Below are 24,043 nucleotides of genomic sequence, written 5' to 3'. Positions count from 1 at the left end.
ATAGAAAAAAAATGAATTGAGACAAAATTAATTTAGCAAAAATGAGAAAATAAGATAACATTTTTTTCTATGTTCAATCTTAATTGGTTTATTGGTTCCATCATGCATTTGGTCGTGAGGTCGTATAAGGTCATATGGCAGTTTTTATATCTCAGGTCTACAGGTGATGGTTTGTAATATTGCACATTACCTCCTAGACATAGACAATGAGGTAAATAGACCGCAGACACCACGTTAGGTTCTAATCTGGATTTTATGTTGAAGAGAGGACCAATAATCTCATATCCACCATACAGATTCTGTAGGATCTCAGTGTAGTTACTCCATGACTCCAGCTCATATTCTATAGTTACTGATTGGGTCACGTGGAACTGAATTTCAGACTCTGAGCAGCGGTAAAGTCCTGGAGAGTTCATAGAGAGGCTGAAAAACAGAGGGAAGATCTGTCAGTTGTGTGTAAAATAGGAGCAGAATGTTCTGAAATATGTCACATGGAATTAATCAACACACCTCAAATTCTAGTCTACTGAGGTGTCCACTGTGAGAACTGTGTAAAGGCAAGAGATAGCTTCAGTTTGATTTTTCATGGAACTGTTTTATAGCTCACTTAGATATAGACATCTGGAAACTCTCTGCAAACTACTACACAGGTGCTCCTATCGAATTGAATTAGAGCACCATTTCTACCTCTTGGTTACTGCACAGCACCTCCTACAAACAGCTGATTAAGGGGGTTTGAAGGAGCTGCACCCCTACCAATCTGATACTGATGACCTATTCTGATGATAAGTCACCTATTGTAAAGTCCCCAAACCCCAAGGTATGAAATAACTAAATCTAAATCCCAGGTGTTGTAGTCTGTTAGGTATATGGCATGCTCGTCCTAGATTTATGTTCACTCACAAGTCTACCTGTAGAGCTGCAGGTTCAAGCTTTTGTAGGTGTTCCCCATGAATCTACTCTCTTTCTCGTGCCTGACATTTAATGCATTAAATACAGAATTGCAGCAAATTTTTAATTGACACTTCAGACAACAAAAGCCATTGAAAGTGATGATAACATACCCTGCAAATACTTAATCCCTCCAATCAATGCTTAAAGAGGTTCTCTGGTTGCAGAATACCATTTTATTTTATCTGCTCAGAGTACCCCATACACTGCATATGTTTGGCCCATATACCCATTTTTCATGTCAGCACTTTCCTTCCCCTGTTCTTGGCATCACTGCATCTTGGCAGGATGTTTACATACAGAATTCCTGTTTTCTTGCTAAGTTTTCTAACCAAACCCAGCATGCTTTGGTCTGGAATGTTTCACAAGGTTTGTTCCAAACATGACATAGAGAGGGGATGTGTAGTGGTATGATTATTGCAGAGAGAAGAGTGTGAGAGAAAATACAGCTTAAAAGTCTACTTGCAGATACACTCTCTGCTCTGTATGCATACATAATACCGAGTGGGGCTAGCTGAGGATGTCATAGGAAGTGTCACAGATGCCACAGTGATGGTTCACCTAATGCTGCAGGACTCTTTATAAGATTATAATTAAACACTTCAATGACACTGTTATCTAATTTTCCTAAGATGAATGAGAGCGTATTAGGGGGATGGTGGGGGAGGGGGGACAATTAAAGTTGTCCGCAGACAAAAGACTAACTGTACTGCTTGCTAGGTATCCCAGAGGTGATAAGGGAATTGAAAAAAAAAAAGCCCTAACTGTACTGCTATTCCTCGTAATGTAGAGGTGCTTATACTATTAATGCATGCCAGAGACAGTACATCTGCAGGCCACCCAATGCTGTTATGCATATCACTAGACCAGAAGATAAAAGAAGCCTTGTCATAATTCATGTTAAATAAACTGATGTTCTTATAATCAGGGAACCTGGAAGCTGCTTGGTCTCAAATGTTGTGACTCAATTAGAATTATGCCATACAACTCTCCACTTTTTGTTAGTAATCACCCAGCCTTCTGCCACATAATTAAGAGGATGCTGAGGGGGGCAGCTAACACCATTTTAAAATGGCATACTGGAAACCACTCATGGTTATATCCCCAGAGAAACATCTAGTGTAGGTCTTGCCAACTTTGCACTCATCTGTTTGTCCTTTTTTGTCTTGTTTTGTAATCTTTTAGCACTGTACCTTTTTGTATATTGAATCTTAAAGTCGTTGTGCTGTTCCAGCCTTTATTCTTCTATTTTACTAATTGCTGTGTTCGCATTATCTTGTAATTTACTATGTTGTGTAACGCTGCCACCCTGTGGTTATTCATATAATATAGAGTTGAGCGGACACCTGGATGTTCGGGTTCGAGAAGTTCGGCCGAACTTCCCGGAAATGTTCGGGTTCGGGATCCGAACCCGATCCGAACTTCATCCCGAACCCGAACCCCATTGTAGTCAATGGGGACCCAAACTTTTCGGCACTAAAAATATTGTAAAACAGCCCAGGAAAGAGCTAGAGGGCTGCAAAAGGCAGCAACATGTAGGTAAATCCCCTGGAAACAAATGTGGATAGGGAAATGAATAAAAATAAAAATAAAATAAATAAAAATTAACCAATATCAATTAGAGAGAGGTCCCATAGCAGAGAATCTGGCTTCACGTCACCCACCACTGGAACAGTCCATTGTCATATATTTAGGCCCAGCACCCAGGCAGAGGAGAGAGGTCCCGTAACAGAGAATATGGCTTAATGTCAGCAGAGAATCAGTCTGCATGTCATAGCAGAGAATCAAGCTTCACGTCAGCCACCACTGCAACAGTCCATTGTCATATATTTAGGCCCAGCACCCAGGCAGAGGAGAGAGGTCCCGTAACAGAGAATATGGCTTAATGTCAGCAGAGAATCAGTCTGCATGTCATAGCAGAGAATCAAGCTTCACGTCAGCCACCACTGCAACAGTCCATTGTCATATATTTAGGCCCAGCACCCAGGCAGAGGAGAGAGGTCCCGTAACAGACAATCTGGCTTCATGTCAGCAGAGAATCAGTCTGCATGTCATAGCAGAGAATCAGGCTTCACGTCACCCAACATTGGAACAGTCCATTGGCATATATTTATGCCCCGGCACCCAGACAGAGGAGATGTTCATTCAACTTTGGGTTGACCCGCAATATAATGGTAAAATGAAAATAAAAAGAGGATTGAATGAGGAAGTGCCCTGGAGTACAATAATATATAGTTAAGGGGAGGTAGTTAATGTCTAATCTGGACAAGGGACGGACAGATCCTGTGGGATCCATGCCTGGTTCATTTTTATGAACGTCAGCTTGTCCACATTGGCTGTAGAGAGGCGGCTGCGTTTGTCTGTAATGGCGCCCCCTGCCGTGCTGAATACACGTTCAGACAAAACGCTGGCCGCCGGGCAGGCCAGCACCTCCAAGGCATAAAAGGCTAGCTCTGGCCACGTGGACAATTTAGAGACCCAGAAGTTGAATGGGGCCGAACCATCAGTCAGTACGTGGAGGGGTGTGCACACGTACTGTTCCACCATGTTAGTGAAATGTTGCCTCCTGCTAACACGTTGCGTATCAGGTGGTGGTGCAGTTAGCTGTGGCGTGTTGACAAAACTTTTCCACATCTCTGCCATGCTAACCCTGCCCTCAGAGGAGCTGGCTGTGACACAGCTGCCTTGGCGACCTCTTTCTCCTCCTCTGCCTTGCCCTTGGGCTTCCACTTGTTCCCCTGTGACATTTGGGAATGCTCTCAGTAGCGCGTCTACCAACGTGCACTTGTACTCGCGCATCTTCCTATCACGCTCAAGTGAAGGAAGTAAGGTTGGCACATTGTCTTTGTAGCGTGGATCCAGCAGGGTGGCAACCCAGTAGTCCGCACACGTTAAAATGTGGGCAACTCTGCTGTCGTTGCGCAGGCACTGCAGCATGTAGTCGCTCATGTGTGCCAGGCTGCCCAGAGGTAAGGACAAGCTGTCCTCTGTGGGAGGCGTATCGTCATCGTCCTGCCTTTCCCCCCAGCCACGCACCAGTGATGGGCCCGAGCTGCGTTGGGTGCCACCCCACTGTGACCATGCTTCATCCTCATCCTCCTCCACCTGCTCCTCATCCTCGTCCTCCAGTAGTGGGCCCTGTCTGGCCACATTTGTACCTGGCCTCTGCTGTTGCAAAAAACCTCCCTCTGAGTCACTACTAAGAGACTGGCCTGAAAGTGCTAAAAATGACCCCTCTTCCTCCTCCTCCTCCTGGGCCACCTCCTCTTCCATCATCGCCCTAAGTGTTTTCTCAAGGAGACATAGAAGTGGTATTGTAACGCTGATAACAGCGTCATCGCCACTGGCCATGTTGGTGGAGTACTCGAAACAGCGCAACAGGGCACACAGGTCTCGCATGGAGGCCCAGTCATTGTTGGTGAAGTGGTGCTGTTCCGTAGTGCGACTGACCCGTGCGTGCTGCAGCTGAAACTCCACTATGGCCTGCTGCTGCTCGCACAGTCTGTCCAGCATGTGCAAGGTGGAGTTCCACCTGGTGGGCACGTCGCATATGAGGCGGTGAGCGGGAAGGCCGAAGTTACGCTGTAGCGCAGACAGGCGAGCAGCGGCAGGATGTGAACGCCGGAAGCGCGAACAGACGTCCCGCACTTTATGCAGCAGCTCTGACATGTCGGGGTAGTTGTGAATGAACTTCTGCACCACCAAATTCAGCACATGCGCCAGGCAAGGGATGTGCGTCAAACCGGCTAGTCCCAGAGCTGCAACGAGATTTCGCCCATTATCGCACACCACCAGGCCGGGCTTGAGGCTCACCGGCAGCAACCACTCGTCGGTCTGTTGTTCTATACCCCGCCACAACTCCTGTGCGGTGTGGGGCCTGTCCCCCAAACATATGAGTTTCAGAATGGCCTGCTGACGTTTACCCCGGGCTGTGCTGACGTTGGTGGTGAAGGTGTGTGGCTGACTGGATGAGCAGGTGGAAGAAGAGGAGGAGGAAGCCGAGTAGGAGGAGGTGGCAACAGGAGGCAAAGAATGTTGCCCTGCGATCCTTGGTGGCGGAAGGACGTGCGCCAAACAGCTCTCCGCCTGGGGCCCAGCTGCCACTACATTTACCCAGTGTGCAGTTAGGGAGATATAGCATCCCTGGCCGTGCTTACTGGTCCACGTATCTGTGGTTAGGTGGACCTTGCCACAGATGGCGTTGCGCAGTGCACACTTGATTTTATCGGATACTTGGTTGTGCAGGGAAGGCACGGCTCTCTTGGAGAAGTAGTGCCGGCTGGGAACAAGACACTGTGGGACAGCAAGCGACATGAACTGTTTTAAGCTGTCTGTGTCCACCAGCCTAAATGACAGCATTTCATAGGCTAGTAGTTTAGAAATGCTGGCAATCAGGGCCAGGGATCGAGGGTGGCTAGGTGGGAATTTACGCTTTCTCTTAAATGTTTGTGAGATGGAGAGCTGAACGCTGCCGTGTGACATGGTTAAGATGCTTGGTGACGAAGGTGGTGGTGTTGGTGGTACATCCCCTGTTGGGTGGTAGGTGCCAACGATCCTCCAGAGGCGGAGGAAGAGGCCGAGGCGGCAGCAGCAGAAGAGGTAGCAGGGGGAGCCTGAGTGACTTCCTTGTTTTTAAGGTGTTTACTCCACTGCAGTTCATGCTTTGCATGCAGGTGCCTGGTCATGCAGGTTGTGCTAAGGTTCAGAACGTTAATGCCTCGCTTCAGGCTCTGATGGCACAGCGAGCAAACCACTCGGGTCTTGTCGTCAGCACATTGTTTGAAGAAGTGCCATGACAGGGAACTCCTTGAAGCTGCCTTTGGGGTGCTCGGTCCCAGATAGCGGCGGTCAGTAGCAGGCGGAGTCTCTTGGCAGCGGGTGTTCTGCTTTTGCCCACTGCTCCCTCTTTTGCTACGCTGTTGGCTCGGTCTCACCACTGCCTCTTCCTCCGAACTGTGAAAGTCAGTGGCACGACCTTCATTCCATGCGGGGTCTAGGACCTCATCGTCCCCTGCATCGTCTTCCACCCAGTCTTGATCCCTGACCTCCTGTTCAGTCCGCACACTGCAGAAAGATGCAGCAGTTGGCACCTTGTTTCGTCATCATCAGAGACATGCTGAGGTGGTATTCCCATGTCCTCATCATCAGGAAACATAAGTGGTTGTGCGTCAGTGCATTCTATGTCTTCCACCGCTGGGGAAGGGCTGGGTGGATGCCCTTGGGAAACCCTGCCAGCAGAGTCTTCAAACAGCATAAGAGACTGCAGTATAACTTGAGGCTCAGACAGTTTCCCTGGTATGCATGGGGGTGATGTGACAGACTGATGGGCTTGGTTTTCAGGCGCCATCTGTGCGCTTTCTGCAGAAGACTGGGTGGGAGATAATGTGAACGTGCTGGATCCACTGTCGGCCACCCAATTGACTAATGCCTGTACCTGCTCAGGCCTTACCATCCTTAGAACGGCATTGGGCCCCACCAAATATCGCTGTAAATTATGGCGGCTACTGGGACCTGAGGTAGTTGGTACACTAGGACGTGTGGCTATGGCAGAACGGCCACGTCCTCTCCCAGCACCAGAGGGTCCACTAACACCACCACGACCATGTCCGCGTCCTTTACTAGATGTTTTCCTCATTGTTATCGTTCACCACAACAACAAAAATATTATTTGACCCAATGTATTGAATTCAAATTCAGGCCTTTTTTTAAAGACAACTAACACTATCTGGCTATCTATTTAGGTACCGTATTACACTAATACAGGCACAGCAGTAAGCTGACTATAAATTTGAGGCCTATTATTTAGGTGCTGGGTGACAGGTATAGGTTTACTGACAGAATTAGACTTGGAAATGCACAGTAACGTGTGTGTGAAGTTATTGAGAATGACCCTATCTGCACCTTGAATCTAATATACCCTTTTAGGGATAAATTTAAAGTAGGCCTGATACAGCAGAAACCACTCAATTAGGAAATTGCTAAATTGGGAATTGTATTTCAACCCAGAACTAAAAATCTGCTTTGACGGACACTAAATAACTTGACCAGCCACAGCAGTGACGACAGATTTAGCTGGATATAAATTTGAGGCCTAGTATTTAGGCGCTGGGTGATAGGTATAGGTTTACTGACAGAATTAGACTTGGAAATGCACAGTAGCGTGTGTGTGAAGTTATTCAGAGTGACCCTATCTGCACCTTGAATCTAATATACCCTTTTAGGGATAAATTTAAAGTAGGCCTGATACAGCAGAAACCACTCAATTAGGAAATTGCTAAATTGGGAATTGTATTTCAACCCAGAACAAAAAATATGCTTTGACGGACACTAAATAACTTGACCAGCCACAGCAGTAACAACAGATTTAGCTGGATATAAATTTGAGGCCTAGTATTTAGGCGCTGGGTGACAGGTATAGGTTTACTGACAGAATTAGACTTGGAAATGCACAGTAGCGTGTGTGTGAAGTTATTCAGAATGACCCTATGTGCACCTTGAATCTGATATACCCTTTTAGGGATAGATTTAAAATAGCTCTGATACAGCAGAAACCACTAAATTAGGAAATTGCTAAATTGGGAATTGTATTTCAACCCAGAACAAAAACTGTGCTTTGACAGACACTAAATAACTTGACCAGCCACAGCAGTAACGACAGATTTAGCTGGATATAGATTTGAGGCCTAGTATTTAGGCGCTGGGTGACAGGTATAGGTTTACTGACAGAATTAGACTTGGAAATGCACAGTAGCGTGTGTGTGAAGTTATTCAGAATGACCCTATGTGCACCTTGAATCTGATATACCCTTTTAGGGATAGATTTAAAATAGCTCTGATACAGCAGAAACCACTAAATTAGGAAATTGCTAAATTGGGAATTGGATTTCAACCCAGAACAAAAACTGTGCTTTGACGGACACTAAATAACTTGACCAGCCACAGCAGTAACGACAGATTTAGCTGGATATAAATTTGAGGCCTAGCATTTAGGTGCTGGGTGACAGGTATAGGTTTACTGACAGAATTAGACTTGGAAATGCACAGTAGCGTGTGTGTGAAGTTATTGAGAATGACCCTATCTGCACCTTGAATCTATTATACCCTTTTAGGGATAAATTTAAGGTAGGCCTGATACAGCAGAAACCACTAAATTAGGAAATTGCTAAATTGGGAATTGTATTTCAACCCAGAACAAAAAATGTGCTTTGACCGACACTAAATAACTTGACCAGCCACAGCAGTAACAACAGATTTAGCTGGATATAAATTTGAGGCCTAGTATTTAGGCGCTGGGTGACAGGTATAGGTTTACTGACAGAATTAGACTTGGAAATGCACAGTAGCGTGTGTGTGAAGTTATTCAGAATGACCCTATGTGCACCTTGAATCTGATATACCCTTTTAGGGATAGATTTAAAATAGCTCTGATATAGCAGAAACCACTAAATTAAGAAATTGCTAAATTGGGAATTGTATTTCAACTCAGAACAAAAAATGTGCTTTGACGGACACTAAATAACTTGACCAGCCACAGCAGTAATGACATATTTAGCTGGATATAAATTCGAGGCCTAGTATTTAGGCGCTGGGTGACAGTTATACGTTTACTGACAGAATTAGACTTGGAAATGCACAGTAGCGTGTGTGTGAAGTTATTCAGAATGACCCTATGTGCACCTTGAATCTGATATACCCTTTTAGGGATAGATTTAAAATAGCTCTGATACAGCAGAAACCACTAAATTAGGAAATTGCTAAATTGGAAATTGTATTTCAACCCAGAACAAAAACTGTGCTTTGACCGACACTAAATAACTTGACCAGCCACAGCAGTAATGACAGATTTAGCTGGATATAAATTTGAGGCCTAGTATTTAGGCGCTGGGTGATAGGTATAGGTTTACTGACAGAATTAGACTTGGAAATGCACAGTAGCGTGTGTGTGAAGTTATTGAGAATGACCCTATCTGCACCTTGAATCTAATATACTCTTTTAGGGATATATTTTAAGTAGGCCTGATACAGCAGAAACCACTAAATTAGGAAATTGCTAAATTGGGAATTGTATTTCAACCCAGAACAAAAAATGTGCTTTGACGGACACTAAATAACTTGACCAGCCACAGCAGTAATGACAGATTTAGCTGGATATAAATTTGAGGCCTAGTATTCAGGCGCTGGGTGACAGGTATAGGTTTACTGACAGAATTAGACTTGGAAATGCACAGTAGCGTGTGTGTGAAGTTATTCAGAATGACCCTATGTGCACCTTGAATCTGATATACCCTTTTAGGGATAGATTTAAAATAGCTCTGATACAGCAGAAACCACGAAAGTAGGAAATTGCTAAATTGGGAATTGTATTGCAACCCAGAGCAAAAACTGTGCTTTGACAGACACTAAATACTGACAGAATTAGACTGGATATGGCCAAAAAATAACCACACTAATGATGGTTAAATGCACTTGGTGTGACAGCTTGACCAACCACAGTATTGAGGGTTAAATGCACTTGGTGACAGGCGCAGCTTGCCCCTGATGTAGTATATGGCCAAAAAATAACCAGACTATTGATGGTTAAATGCACTTGGTGTGACAGCTTGACCCTGATGTAGGATTTAGCCAAAAAACAACCACACCATTGAGGGTTAAATGCACTTGGTGACAGGCTCAGCTTGCCCCGATGTAGTATATGGCCAAAAAATAACCACACTATTGCTGGTTAAATGCATTTGGTGTGACAGCTTGACCCTGATGTAGGATTTAGCCAAAAAACAACCACACCATTGAGGGTTAAATGCACTTGGTGGCAGCCTGTGAGCAATTCAATAACAGTGAGCAATTCAATAGCAGCAGTTCAATCATCCACAGCTGCAGATCGATCTCTGAATGAAGTGTTTTGGAGGAGTTAATCTGCCTAATCTCGTCCTAACGTCGCGGCTGCAACCTCTCCCTATGCTGATCAGAGCAGAGTGACGTGCGGCGCTACGTGACTCCAGCTTAAATAGAGGCTGGGTCACATGGTGCTCTGGCCAATCACAGCCATGCCAATAGTAGGCATGGCTGTGACGGCCTCTTGGGGCAAGTAGTATGACGCTTGTTGATTGGCTGCTTTGCAGCCTTTCAAAAAGCGCCAAGAAAGTGACAAACACCGAACTCGAACCTGGACTTTTACGAAAATGTCCGGGTTCGGGTTCGTGTCACGGACACCCAAAAATTTGGTACGAACCCGAACTATACAGTTCAGGTTCGCTCATTCCTATTATAATACATTTTATAGTGTGTTATGTAAATTTCCATTGCAATGCTCTCCTCCTTGTGTGACATCACATCCTCTGCAAGGTCCTTCGTCCTTCCACTTTGTTGCAGACTTCAAGATGGTGAGAGCAATTCTTTTTGACCTCTAATATCTCTAATACCCTCTAGCATACCCTAATTCTCTGCATTTGTTTCCAAGCAAAGCAAATCAATAAATTATCAAAGCTTCACCATTGTATTCTCCTCACTGGATTATCACATGCAACTGGTGCCTATATCTGGAGATATTAGTGAGTTCAGCTATCTACCATTGCTTGTACAGGGGCTATCACTCACATCTGTGGCAGAATAGTCAAAAAGAAGCTTAAATCTAGTCTTGCATGTCTACACACAGTCTGCCAGCGAGCTTAGAGCTGTCCGCCATCTTACACGCACGGGGCTTCATAAGCACAGTGCACAAGCCGGAATACCCTCTTAAAGAGACAGTACCGCTTAAACAGGAATAACATGTCCACAAGAGGCTTAGTGGATTACTCAGTAACTGAACATACAGAAAATCACCCTGCTCCCAAAAACTCAGATATGCAGGAAGCAGAGTCCATGTTAACTGAAGAACAAGCAGTATGATCTAAACGTGTTATCAAGCCAACACAAAAGATTAGAGAGAACTTTGAGGCGACCAAAGAAGAGTTCAGTGACAATTTAAACGATTTATGGCAGAGAACTGAGCACTATATAGCAGCTCTTTTACGATATAACAACGACCCAACAAAGTTAACCACAACGTTGAATCGCTTAACTAACTCCTATGTCGGCTATCAGTGACTCTCTGCTAAGTACATCACTTTCCTGAGCGACTCTGATTTTGACGAAGCTTCAGAGGAGCTGAGTGAGAGAAAGAATCTCCTTGAAGAGAAGGATGCCCTAGTACAAGATGCTAAGAGCAAGGCAGAACTCCGCATCGCACACTTACAGGAGGCGAGATCCCATCGATCAACTTCAAGTAAACATACAAAATATACCCTTTCATATTCCAAAACCTCTCATTCCGGAAGGTCAGCCTTGCTCGACAAGCTTATAGAAGTCCGGGCAGAAGCAGAGGAAGCTAGCGTGTTTCGTCCCAGGAGAAGAGGAAGACCTAGCCGACCGCACTGCCAGGTATGTGCTAAGGCAACCATCGCCTACTCCTCCTGCTAAATCGCATGCACCAACGCCACTTGGGCGAACCCACACGGAAGACGTCTTGAAGAAACTCCTACTCAAGACGTCTTCCGTCTCCAGGTCCCTCATGAAGATCCAGAGATTCGGCCTGAAGTTAGTACCTTCGTCACCAAGTCTGAAAGGAGGGCTGGCTTGGGCTGTCATCGCTTTGAACGCTTCTCTAGATGGTCAAGACTCATTCACATCATTGCAAGGTTAGTCCACATTGTTCATTGTTTTCATGCTGTCGCAGTTGGCACCTGTGCCATAAATCTCTCACGGCAGAAGACATTATTCTAAGTTAATTGCTTGTGATACGTAACGTACAGCAGAGTACCTTTAAAATGGAACTGAAATGTATACATGACAAGCAAGATATACCAAAAGGCAGCCCCATTGTCAACTTGAAACCAGTAATTGATGATCGTGGCATGCTGAGAGTTGGTGGTCGCCTAAACAAGGCTAAGCTAGAGATTTCAGAAATGAATTCCCTCATTATTCCTGCCAAACACCACGTTACTACACTGCTGATACGGCATTATCATGAAAGAGTCCAGCATCAAGGCCGGCATTTCACTGAGGGCGCTTTAACCGCCTCCGGACCGCCTAACGCAGGATCGCAGTCCGGAGGCGGCAGCGCTGCGCGGAGTCACGCATATACGCGTCATCTCGTGAGACGCGAGATGACGCGCTTAGCCGGCCCGCACATGCGCATCGCGGGCCGGCAAAAGTTAGAGGGGGGTCACCAGCCTGCTAGCCAATGATCGTTGCTGGCAGGCTGGCGATTTAAAAAAAAACAAATCACAAGCCATCTAACATATCATATTAGTAAATATGATGTGTTAAATGGCTTCCCTGCTCCTCTGCTGGTCCTTTTCGTCGGTTGGTTCCAGCAGAGGAGCAGGCTTCACAGTGAGTAGCACCAAACACTACACTTTAGCCCCAGATCACCCCCCTGCACCCCAATTAACCCTTTGATCACCCCTTGATCGCCCCTGTCAATCACTAGTGAAAGGAAAAAAGTGATCAGTGTAAACTGTCACTTTTTTTTTTTCACTGGTATTGACTGTTAGGTTTTAGGGATAGTTTAGGCCCCTTGGTTAGGTAGTTTAGCGATCGGTTAGCGCCCAGCCCACCGCACCGCAGTCACTTATTCACTGATTAGCGTATCGCTAATCAGCTTTTGTACTTTTATAGTATCTGTAAGTGATCAAAACTGATCACAGTCAGATCTATAATTGTATTAGTGTCACCTTAGCTCGCCCTCCACCCAAAACGCAGTGTTTGCCCTATCAGGCCTGATCGGTCGCCCACACATGCGTTCACCCACGCCCGCCCCACCGCAGTGACAAAAAATATATATTTTTGATCACTGCACAATCACTTTCCAAGCGCTGCGGCGATAAAAAAAATCAGTTTTGATATTTTTTATCAATCGCAGCGGCCTCCGGTACTTCGCTAGCCTCCCATTTGTAAGACAGGCTTGCATTTTTTCTTGGGTAGTCTCAGGGAATACCCCTAAATTTAGTTGCCCAAATGTCAAACAGGGGGTATTCTTCTGAGGAGGCCTACAGGATTCTGACCCAGTCGGATGAGGAATGAGAACCCTCATCTGATGAATCTAGCGGGTCAGAATATGAACCTGTAGAAAGCAGTGGCACTCTGACCCAAAGTTCGGACGAGAAGGCTGAGGTCCCTGATACCACCAGCCGTACCTGGCCCTGTGTCGCTAGACCACAGGTTGCGCAGGATCCGCTTAAAGGGCAGCAGAGTGGGGCTGGCGCTGTCGGATTACGTGGTGAGGCATACATCAGCAGCGCAGCCCTCCCTGGACCTAGTACCAGCACTGCCGTACAAGATGGTGAAGTGGCGAGTACCAGAAGGGCAGTTGAAGCTGGTACGGTGGCACGTGCATTAGTTACCCCGTCGCAGCCACCGCACAGACGGGCCCGTAGACCCCCTAGAATCCCTGAGGTGCTGGCAAATCCTGATTGGCAGTCCCGAACTTCAGCCACACCAGTAGTTCCCCTTTCACCGCCCAGTCTGGAGTTCGGGTTGAGACAGCTCAGATCGGTTCGGCCCTGGGATTTTTTGAGCTGTTCTTGACTGCGGAGCTCTTGGACTTAGTTGTGGCAGAAACAAACCGGTATGCCACACAATTTATATCCGCCAACCCGGGAAGCTATTATGCCCAGCCTTTCCGGTGGAAACCAGTCCAAGTTTCCGAAATTAAAATTTTTCTCCTCAACATGGGTCTAACCAAAAAGCATGAATTGCGGTCATATTGGTCCACGAACCCAATTCATCACATGCCCATGTTCTAGGCTGCTATGTCCAGGGCACGATTTGAGGCCATCCTGCGTTTCCTGCACTTTAGTGACAATAGCACCTCTCGTCCCAGAGGCCACCCAGCTTTGGACCGGCTCCACAAAATTCGGCCCCTCATAGACTACCTCAACCAGAAATTTGCAGATTTGTATACCCCAGAGCAAAACATCTGCGTAGACGAGTCCCTAATACATTTTACCGGGCGCCTTGGCTTCAAACAATACATCCCAAGCAAGCGTGCCCGGTATGGGGTGAAATTGTATAAGCTCTGTGAAAGAGCCACAGGCTATACCCACAAATTTCGGATCTATGAGGGAAAAGATCAGACCCTGGAGCCGGTCGGTTGCCCTGACTACCTGGGGAGCAGTGGGAAGACAGTCTGGGACTTGGTGTCACCCTTATTTGGCAAGGGGTACCATCTTTATGTGGACAATTTCTACACAAGTGTGGCCCTCTTCAGGCATTTGTTTCTAGAACAGATTTGCTGCTGTGGCACCGCGCGAACTAGTCGCGCGGACTCCCCCCAACGGCCTGTTACCACCCGTCTTGCAAGGGGGAGAGGGCTGCCTTGTGTAACGAAGAACTGCTCGCGGTGAAATGGAGAGACAAGCGTGACGTTTACATGCTCTCCTCCATTCACGCAGACACGACAATACAAATTGAGCGAGCAACCCGTGTCATTGAAAAGCCCCTCTCAGTCCACGACTATAACCTTCACATGGGAGGGGTGGACTTCAATTACCAGATGTTGTCTCCGTATTTAGTTTCCCGGCGCACTAGACGCTGGTATAAGAAGGTGTCTGTATATTTAATTCAATTGGCTCTGTATAATAGTTTTGTTCTCTACAGTAAGGCTGGGAGAACAGGATCCTTCCTCAAATTTCAGGAAGAGATCATCGAGAACCTCATGTACCCAGGAGGTTCCGTGGCCCCATCCACCAGTGTAGTTAGCCGTCTACACGAGCAACATTTCCTGGTACCTCAACCCAACAGTCACCCCGAAAAAGATGTTGTGTCTGTAGCAGGAGTGGAATAAGGCGTGACACCCGCTATTTCTGTCCTGACTGCCCTGACCACCCTGCCCTATGCTTTGGAGAGTGTTTCCGCAAGTACCACACACAGGTACACCTAGCATAGGGATTGCATCTCACCAGGACAGGCACACAGGGCTATTAGGCCCCATTCACACACAGCTGCTGCAAACCTCTCCTTTCACCTGGGACAAAGTGCATAACGCACTTCGCCACATCTTTGGGTGATTTGCGCTTTGCACATTGTCCCATGGGGAAGGAGAGGTTTTTCCTATAAAGGTAAAAAACTAAAAAAAAAAAAAAAAAACACCAGTAAACAAAAAGGTTAATGTTCAGTTTCAAAAGTTAAATAAAGTTTATATGTTCTGTTCTAAAGTTATTATAAAGTTAATAAAATTTATTGCGTTGCGGCCTGGTTTTTTCTTTTTTGTGTTGTTTTTTTTTACCTTCCAGGTGGACCAACCGATCGACTAGCTGCAGCACTGATGTGCATTCTGACAGAAGCATTGCGCTGCTGTCAGATTACACACAAGTCGGTGTATGCGGCGCTGCAAGACGAGATTTCTCCTCTGCAGTGACAGATACGTTTGCCGAGGCATATGAGCTGAGGAGGTGGCGGTGTTCATATGCTTTGGCAAACACTTTGTATATAAAAAAAAAAATTGATTGATGTGAATGGAGAAATCGGGTTTGCCAGGGCATACGAGCTAAGTGGGTATAGATGTTGGGCGGAGCTCCTATGTCCTGGCAGACGCCTTTCCTCTCCTTTTTTTTTTTTGGCAGAGATTTTTTCATCCACATTGATTGATGCGAATGAAGAAATCTGTGCCGTTCATTTTTTTCTTTCAGCCCAGAGGCTGAACGGAAAAAAAAATCTCATTACCTGTATGCTCAATATAAGGAGAATAGCAGAAACTCCTAATGCTGGCCATACATGTAATGATTGCGGAGACCCTCAAATGCCAGGGCAGTACAAACACCCCACAAATGACCCCATTTTGTAAAGAAGACACCCCAAGGTATTCGCTGAGGGGCATATTGAGTCCTTGAAAGATTGAAATTGTTGTCCCAAGTTAGCGGAAATTGAGACTTTGTGAGAAAAAAAAAAAAATCATTATTTTCCGCTAACTTGTGACAAAAAATAAAAAGTTCTATGAACTCACTATGCCCATCAGTGAATACCTTAGGGTGCCTACTTTCCGAAATGGGGTCATTTGTGGGGGTTTTCTACTGTCTGGGCATTGTAGAACCTCAGGAAACATGACAGGTGCTCAGAAAGTCAGAGCTGCTTCAAAAAGCGGAAATTCACATTTTTGTACCATAGTTTGTAAACGCTATAAGTTTTACCCAAACCATTTTTTATTTTTTGCCCAAACATTTTTTTTTATCAAAGACATGTAGAACAATAAATTTAGCGAAAAATTTATATATGGATGTCGTTTTTTTTGCAAAATTTTACAGCTGAAAGTGAAAAATGTCTTTTTTTTTTGCAAAAAAAACGTTAAATTTTGATTAATAGCAAAAAAAGTAAAAATGTCAGCAGCAATGAAATACCACCAAATGAAAGCTCTATTAGTGAGAAGAAAAGGAGGTAAAATTCATTTGGGTGGTAAGTTGCATGACCGAGCAATAAACGGTGAAAATAGTGTAGTGCAGAAGTGTAAAAAGTGACCTGGTCATTAAGGGTGTTTCAGCTAGCGGGGTTGAAGTGGTTAAGAGCCGCAGGCCTTTGGATAGTGGGAGCAAAAAGACAGTTTGCTCATATTATTCACCATTGCATTAAATGTCGCAAGGCGAGAGGAAAATTACAACATCAACAAATGTCTGATTTGCCAGTTGATAGGACAAGCACCGAACCACCGTTCACTTATGTTGGTCTGGACGTTTTTGGGCCATGGACAATCACTGCACGTAAGACCAGAGGTGGTCATGCAGAAAGCAAACGATGGGCAGTGTTGTTTACATGCTTAAGTGTACGTGCTATACACATTGAAGTAATAGAATCCATGAACGCTTTTAGCTTCATCAATGCTTTAAGACGATTCCTCGCCATCAGAGGACCAGTAAAGCAAATAAGATCTGACTGTGGAACCAACTTCATAGGAGCCTGTCGAGAGTTGCAAATTGACTCTAAACCAGTTCAAGACTACTTAGCCAATAATGGTTGTACATGGATCTTTAACCCCCCTCATGCCTTCCATATGGGCGGTTCATGGGAAAGAATGATAGGCATCACCCGCAAAATATTGGACTGTATGCTTATGAACTCAAACTTCTCAAGGCTCACCCATGAGACTTTGACTACCTTCCTGGCTGAGGTATCTGCTATTGTCAACTCAAGACCTCTTGTACCTATATCTATGGATCCAGAATCCCCTGCCATTCTCACTCCAGCAACTCTTCTCACTCAGAAGTTTGGATCTGTTCCTAATCCACCTGAAGAGTCTTCTTCTAGTAACATATATCTGAAACAGTGGAAGCACATTCAACATCTGGCCAACTGTTTCTGGAGCAGGTGGAAAAAGGAGTACTTAACGCTTCTGCAAGCATTTAGAAAGTGGCAACAGGTCAAGCCAAACTTACAAATAGGAGATCTTGTACTCATGAAAGACCAGAAGGTGGAAAGAAACTCCTGGCCCATGGGACTCATCTCAAAAGTCTTCACCAGTGATGATGGCAAAGTTCGCAAGGTGGGAGTGACCATTGCAAAACAAGGCCATTCCAAATCCTTTATCAGGCCTGCATCTGAGATTGTTCTCCTCTTACCCGTAGAGGAATGATTCTTTTATTTGAGGAACTTTATTCCTGGGAACCAGAAGACTCAAGGCGTTGGACTGTTCCAGTCACCATTTCCAGTGTGTTTTTTTTTTTTTTTTTTTTTGTCTTTCAGTTTCCAACATTTTCATGGACATTTTGTAGTTGCATATATAGTGAAATCCAAGGATTTCAGACGGGGAGTGTGCTGTTCCAGCCTTTATTCTTCTATTTTACAAATTGCTGTGTTCGCATTATCTTGTCATTAACTATGTTGTGTAACGCTGCCACCCTGTGGTTATTCTTATAATACATTTTATAGTGTGTTATGTAAATTTCCATTGCAATGCTCTCCTCCTTGTGTGACATCACATCCTCTGCAAGGTCCTTCGTCCTTCCTTTTTGTTGCAGACTTCAAGATGGTGAGAGCAATTCTTTTTGACCTCTAATATCTCTAATACCCTCTAGCATACCCTAATTCTCTGCATTTGTTTCCAAGCAAAGCAAATCAATAAATTATCAAAGCTTCACCATTGTATTCTCCTCACTGGATTATCACATGCAACTGGTGCCTATATCTGGAGATATTAGTGAGTTCAGCTATCTACCATTGCTTGTACAGGGGCTAATCAGGGGATTTTCTCTAACGTACATCTGTGGCAGAATAGTCGTTCCTTGCTGCTGTTAATGTACCAACATTGTCTAAGGCCTCTTTCACACTTGCGTTGTCCGGATCCGGCGTGTACTCCACTTGCCGGAATTACATGCCGGATCCGGAAAAACGCAAGTGTACTGAAAGCATTTGAAGATGGATCCGTCTTCAAAATGCTTTCAGTGTTACTATGGCAGCCAGGACGCTATTAAAGTCCTGGTTGCCATAGTAGGAGTGGGGAGCGGGGGAGCGGTATACTTACAGTCCGCGCGGCTCCCTGGGTGCTCCAGAATGACGTCAGAGCGCTCCATGCGCATGGATGACGTGCCATGCGATCACGTGATCCATGCGCTTGGGGCGCCCTGGCGTCACTCTGGAGAGCCCCGGGAGCCGCACGGACAGTAAGTATGCTGCTCCCCCGCTCCCCACTACACTTTACCATGGCTGCCAGGACTTTAGCGTCCCGGCAGCCATGGTAACCATTGAGAAAAAGCTAAACGTCGGATCCGGCAATGCGCCGAAGCGACGTTTAGCTTAAGGCCGGATCCGGATCAATCCCTTCCAATGGGCATTAATTCCGGATCCGGCTTTGCGGCAAGTGTTCAGGATTTTTGGCCGGAGCAAAAAGCGCAGCATGCTGCGGTATTTTCTCCGGCCAAAAAACATTCCGTTCCGGAACTGAAGACATCCTGATGCATCCTGAACTGATTTCACTCCATTCACAATGCATTAGGATAAAACTGATCAGGATTCTTCCGGCATAGAGCCCCGACGACGGAACTCTATGCCGGAAGACAAGAACGCAGGTGTGAAAGAGCCCTAAGCACTGCTTTGCTGTGTTGCCATTGAAGGCCGGTGTGCTGGAGCTTTTTGCCTGTCGAACGCTAGAACACAGTGTATTCCTGTGAATGCTGTGCATCTGTAAACAGGGTATTTTGTCGGCCATTCTGACTGATGATGGCAGATCAGGTGCCCTAGTGAGTTAGGCGAGTGTGAAAATGAGGGTGAAAGTGGAAAGTTCTGCCCTTGCAGTCACATCCAAGGTCATGTGTGCAGTGATTGCCACAGTGTCCCTCATGGCCTGTCCTGTTGGTGTGTGTGCAGTCATAATAGACATTACTCTTTCTTCAATGGCAGCTCCACACTCTGGAATCTATGGAGGTGGCACACATCATTTGTCCTGCAGAGGTTTTGGCTCTGAAGCAGGGGGATTTTCTGGCACCAACTTGGGAGGCTGACACAAACATGTGTCACAGATGTTCCTGTGACAGGTGCCAGGAGATCAGTGAGACTGGCAACACGTGGTTTGATCTGACAGGTTCCTTGTGGAGCAATTCGTGTCTGCATTGTTTCTGGCGATGGCCACACCACTTGCTTCAGGTGTTGCTTATGTGGTCATTTATCCTTCCCTATTTATTGTGACTTCTCCCATCATTTTGTGCAGTTTATAGGTTCTGTCTGGTTTTGGATTGCTGGTGTTTGGATCTTGGCGGAGTTCCTGTGCTTTTATTGCTATTTGAAGTTAAGTGTCTTCTTCCCCTTTTTTTGGATTGTCTGGGTTATCTTGTTTTGCTCTTTTCCCTGTCATTTGTGTTTAAGCCTATGGGAGACTCCTGTTCGTCCTACCGTTTGGAGGAACATGTTGTCTCTTGTCCTGACAGTTCCTGTGTATGAACTCACCTACCTCTGGGGTCAGTTCATATTTGCAGTCAGTCAGGACTTTGACTAGGGCTTCTCTAGGAGGTGACCAGCTCCTTTCCCTAGTTTCCAGGCCTTTTCCCCTCACCCATTTCCCTCCTACGTTCGGGGTGGGGTTCCCTCCTCCCTCCCCTCCTAAGTTCAGGGTGGTTTTCCCTCCCACACCGAAACGTGACATTATAAACCGCCCAAACTGTAATTTTTTGCTTGTGTCAGTGCAGCCATGGATCCTATCGCTGAATTGGCCACACAGCTGCAGGGGCTGTCTTTGGAGGTAGCTGACCTTTGCACGACCGTTTCGTAGATCCATAGACCACAGGCTGCTGGTCCTAGTGGTGGTTACCAGGACTGTCCTGAACCAAAAGTGGCCTTCCCGGACAGATTCTCTGGGGGAAGTGATAATTTCATTTTGTGCAAAGAGGTGTGCAAATAGTTTTTTAAGCTACGTCCACACTCATCTGGGGATGAGAGTCAGAGAGTTGGTTTGGTTATTTCGTTGCTTAAAGGGGTATTCCCATCTTGCTATTTCATCGTCATTTGCAGCCAGCTATCCTGTTCACTTCCTGGTTTCCTTCTGCTAAGGCTGGGTGGGCTTAGGCAGTTTGAGTGAAAGCCGGCCACGCCTCCTTATGACATCTCTCTGAGAACTCCGTGCTGCGTGCTCGTTCATGTGGATTGTCATCAGCAGCCTGCAGACTGCTTTTCCATGTGCCCCTCAAATGTAAAATGTCCTCCTATTCCCTAAATGTGAACCCTTTGTTATATCGTTGGTGGATTTGGTGGTGCATATAGTATTTTAATTAAAAATAATACTCACCTCTTTTGAACTTGCCTCCGATCCTTCTCCGGCATGTCCTCACGCTCCTCTGTAGTTTCAGCAGTCTTTGGGCGGCCGCGCATGCGCGGATGTGTGTTTCCTGGTGCCGCTGCTAAAGTTAAGCCGCGCACGCGCGGCTCTGTTTTAGCCGTGACACTGGGGAATAGGCGTCTGCGCATACGCGGCCACCCTGCTCGTTTGCAATGACATGGAGAGGCCGGGCACTGGAGGTAGCTAGCTCTTCTGCGCAAGCGCGGACAAATGGATGAGGCAGCAAAGAGGTGGCCGTATCCATGGGATACCAAACATATACAATGAGGTAGGAGGCAACAAATTTTAGGGGGAACGCTTGGAAATTTTTAATAAGATGGATTTACAAAAATGCTCAATGGGACATATTTATTAACTTAAACTATGATCACTGGGAATACCCCTTTAAAGGGGACGCTCAGTCTTGGGCTTTTTTACTGCCGACTGGATCGCAGTTTCTTCGATCAATGGATGAATTTTTCAAAGCTCTGGGTCTCATATATGATGACCCAGACCGGACCTCCCTGGCCGAGACCAAGCTACGTGGCCTTCGTCAGGGAAAGTGTTCTGGTGAGATCTATTGTTTTTCACTTCACAGGTGTGCCCTGTCAGGTTTAATAAGTGGGATTTCTTGCCTTATAATTGGGGTTGGGACCATCAGTTGCGTTAAGGAGAAGTCAGGTGGATACACAGCTGATAGTCCTACTGAATAGACTGTTAGAATTTGCATTATGGCAAGAAAAAAGCAGCTAAGTAAAGAAAAACGAGTGGCCATCATTACTTTAAGAAATGAAGGTCAGTCAGTCAGCTGAAAAATTGGGAAAACTTTGAAAGTAAGGGCTATTTGACCATGAAGGAGAGTGATGGGGTGCTGCATCAGATGACCTGGCCTCCACAGTCACCGGACCTGAACCCAATCGAGATGGTTTGGGGTGAGCTGGACCGCAGAGTGTAGGCAAAAGGGCCAACAAGTGCTAAGCATCTCTGGGAACTCCTTCAAGACTGTTGGAAGACCATTTCAGGTGACTACCTCTTGAAGCTCATCAAGAGAATGCCAAGAGTGTGTAAAGCAGTAATCAAAGCAAAAGGTGGCTACTTTGAAGAACCTAGAATATGACATATTTTCAGTTGTTTCACACTTGTTTGTTATGTATATAATTCCACACTGGGTGAGAGACGACAGTAACAACAAATGACCTCCACTATATCACATCATATACTGGTAAATGAATGAAAAAAGGGTGGATCTCACCTCATCTGAGCAGGATCCACGACCGTGGAGGAAGGTCCTGGCAGTTGGTAGTGCCTGTAACCGGTGTGACCAGGGTGCTTGTGTCGTGATTGGCACAATATCCACTCCTAATACACCCTATTATGGCTTTCCTGCCTTCCTAGGGGTCAGGGGCTGTTCTTGTAGCCTGCCTACCACACATGGAGCACCCGCCCCGACAGGGGCGACCCCACACCGAACCTTTCCCTCAGTATGGGTCTAGTGTTCTATAAAGCCCTAATTACAACGCCCTACATGCCATGTTTCTGTCTTTCTTTCCAGACATCATCAGGGGACTTCGCACATGTATTCAAGGGCAACTACAAATAAAAATTACAGACATACACTCAATATAGGTCACATATAATTCTGAGTACCGCATATACAATTGCTTGTGAACAGACTCAGTGTACTTACTAGAGATCAAGGTGGTTTTAGCCTCGTATCATCAGGATAGTGGGTAATTCTTTTCCTCTCTGTAGCATGGGAAGTGTCCCATGTCAGTCAGTGTCTCACCACAAATAACAATGATTTGGGTGAGCACTGAATAATTGTTAACTGCCTCCTCTTATACCTCTACTCTCGGTGAGTGTAAGCCCCCTATGATTACTTGCCTCACCTGTTCGAGTCAATCAGAATGCATGTTGCTCCATACCGGACCGTATGCTCAAATCACATGGTGCGGGCTAACCGGAAGTGAGGTCAGGGCCTGCGTCTGAGCGTTGCTAGTTGCATAGCAACCTCTAGGCTCATAACGCACGGCCCGATCGCAAGGCAAATGATGACTTGCCTACTCTTTGTATATGCACAATTGCATTCCGGATTTAAAATTAGCAGGACAGCCAAGCACCCGCCACACTGCTCAAGATGCCAGCTGATAGCTGGGCCATGGAAGCCGATGTGTATTTACTGGAGTACATAAATGTGGGATATTTAATATGGTTGCCTCCGTTAGTTTTCTAACCAAGTCCACCATCAGATCCCACATGCTCAGATGAGGTGAGATCCACCCCTTTTTCATTCATTTACTAGTATATGATGTGATATAGTGGAGGTAATTTGTTGTTACTGTCGTCTCTCACCCAGTGTGAAATATTATTTTAAATGACCTAGTAAAGGTTACGTTTTAATGAATCCCAGCTTACAAAATTTATCTGATATATTTGGGTGTAATTAGATACCACTGCACATATACCTGAAGTGGTGGTATAATTAATTTTATTATTTCAATTGATACATATATCGGATATGGCAGGATTTCTGAGCACAGGCTTCGACTCTGATAGTTGGCTGACTGAGGCCAAGGAAGTTTTCTCTGATAAAGCATTTTGTCAGAGAAAATACATTCCATCATATGGTGCTGCTTTCAAGGAATTGGAAAAGGTGTACAAGGAACAGATAGTTTCTTGGTGGGAAGTCCAAAGTCTTAAACACTATTTAGAGCATAATATTGTTCTGCGCGGTCTACGTATTAATCTTACTCCTGCGACTCGTTGCAGAAATGCCTCCCTGATGAGCAAATGGGAGTCTGAGGCCACCAGTAGCTCACTAAGGTTTATGAGACTACTAATTGAACAGGAACGACAGACCTTGGCAGGACTTGAGATTAAATTACGAGACCAGATAGCAATCACACAGTCTTTTGCACAGGAAACAGATTTTGGGACAAAGGAGAAACAACTTCAGACCTCTCTAGATAAGTTCCAATATCATCTTAAGGAGCGTAAACATAAACAGTTTACACAGGATTTAGCAGATTTTAAAGAAAATAAAGTATATGTGCAAATAATCGAAAGAAGGAGATTAACTGAAAGAGACACTGACATCTCATCAACTGAGACAGACCTGTCAGGATCAGAGAAAGAACAATATATAGGAAACCGGAAAAACCTAACCAAAGGCAGAGGTCGTGGTAAGAAAAACAACCGGGGGGATATTATAATAAGACTGGACAAGGTTTTTTAGACCAGGGCTCGACATACCCCCTACGAAATCGAGCACCACAACAACCCCAGGGAGCAGCAACAGTGCTGGCCCCAAAATAATTAATCTGT

General features: G+C 45.6%; 1 protein-coding gene across 1 annotated transcript in view; it reads right to left on the bottom strand.

The window, feature by feature from the left end:
* The window catches only part of LOC122927086, a 640,428-nt gene that overhangs the window by 58,783 nt on the left and 557,602 nt on the right, over positions 1-24,043 (bottom strand). Inside the window, exon 24 of the mRNA XM_044278664.1 lies at positions 191-423. Within this exon, the coding sequence (XP_044134599.1) occupies positions 191-423 (233 nt within the window). The remainder of the gene's footprint in view (positions 1-190; positions 424-24,043) is intronic.

Source organism: Bufo gargarizans, chromosome 2 (assembly GCF_014858855.1).
Source record: "Bufo gargarizans isolate SCDJY-AF-19 chromosome 2, ASM1485885v1, whole genome shotgun sequence".
Classification (NCBI taxonomy): domain Eukaryota; kingdom Metazoa; phylum Chordata; class Amphibia; order Anura; family Bufonidae; genus Bufo; species Bufo gargarizans.
The sequence above is the reverse complement of the archived record's forward strand: the minus strand, read 5'-3'. Positions and strand labels throughout refer to the sequence as shown.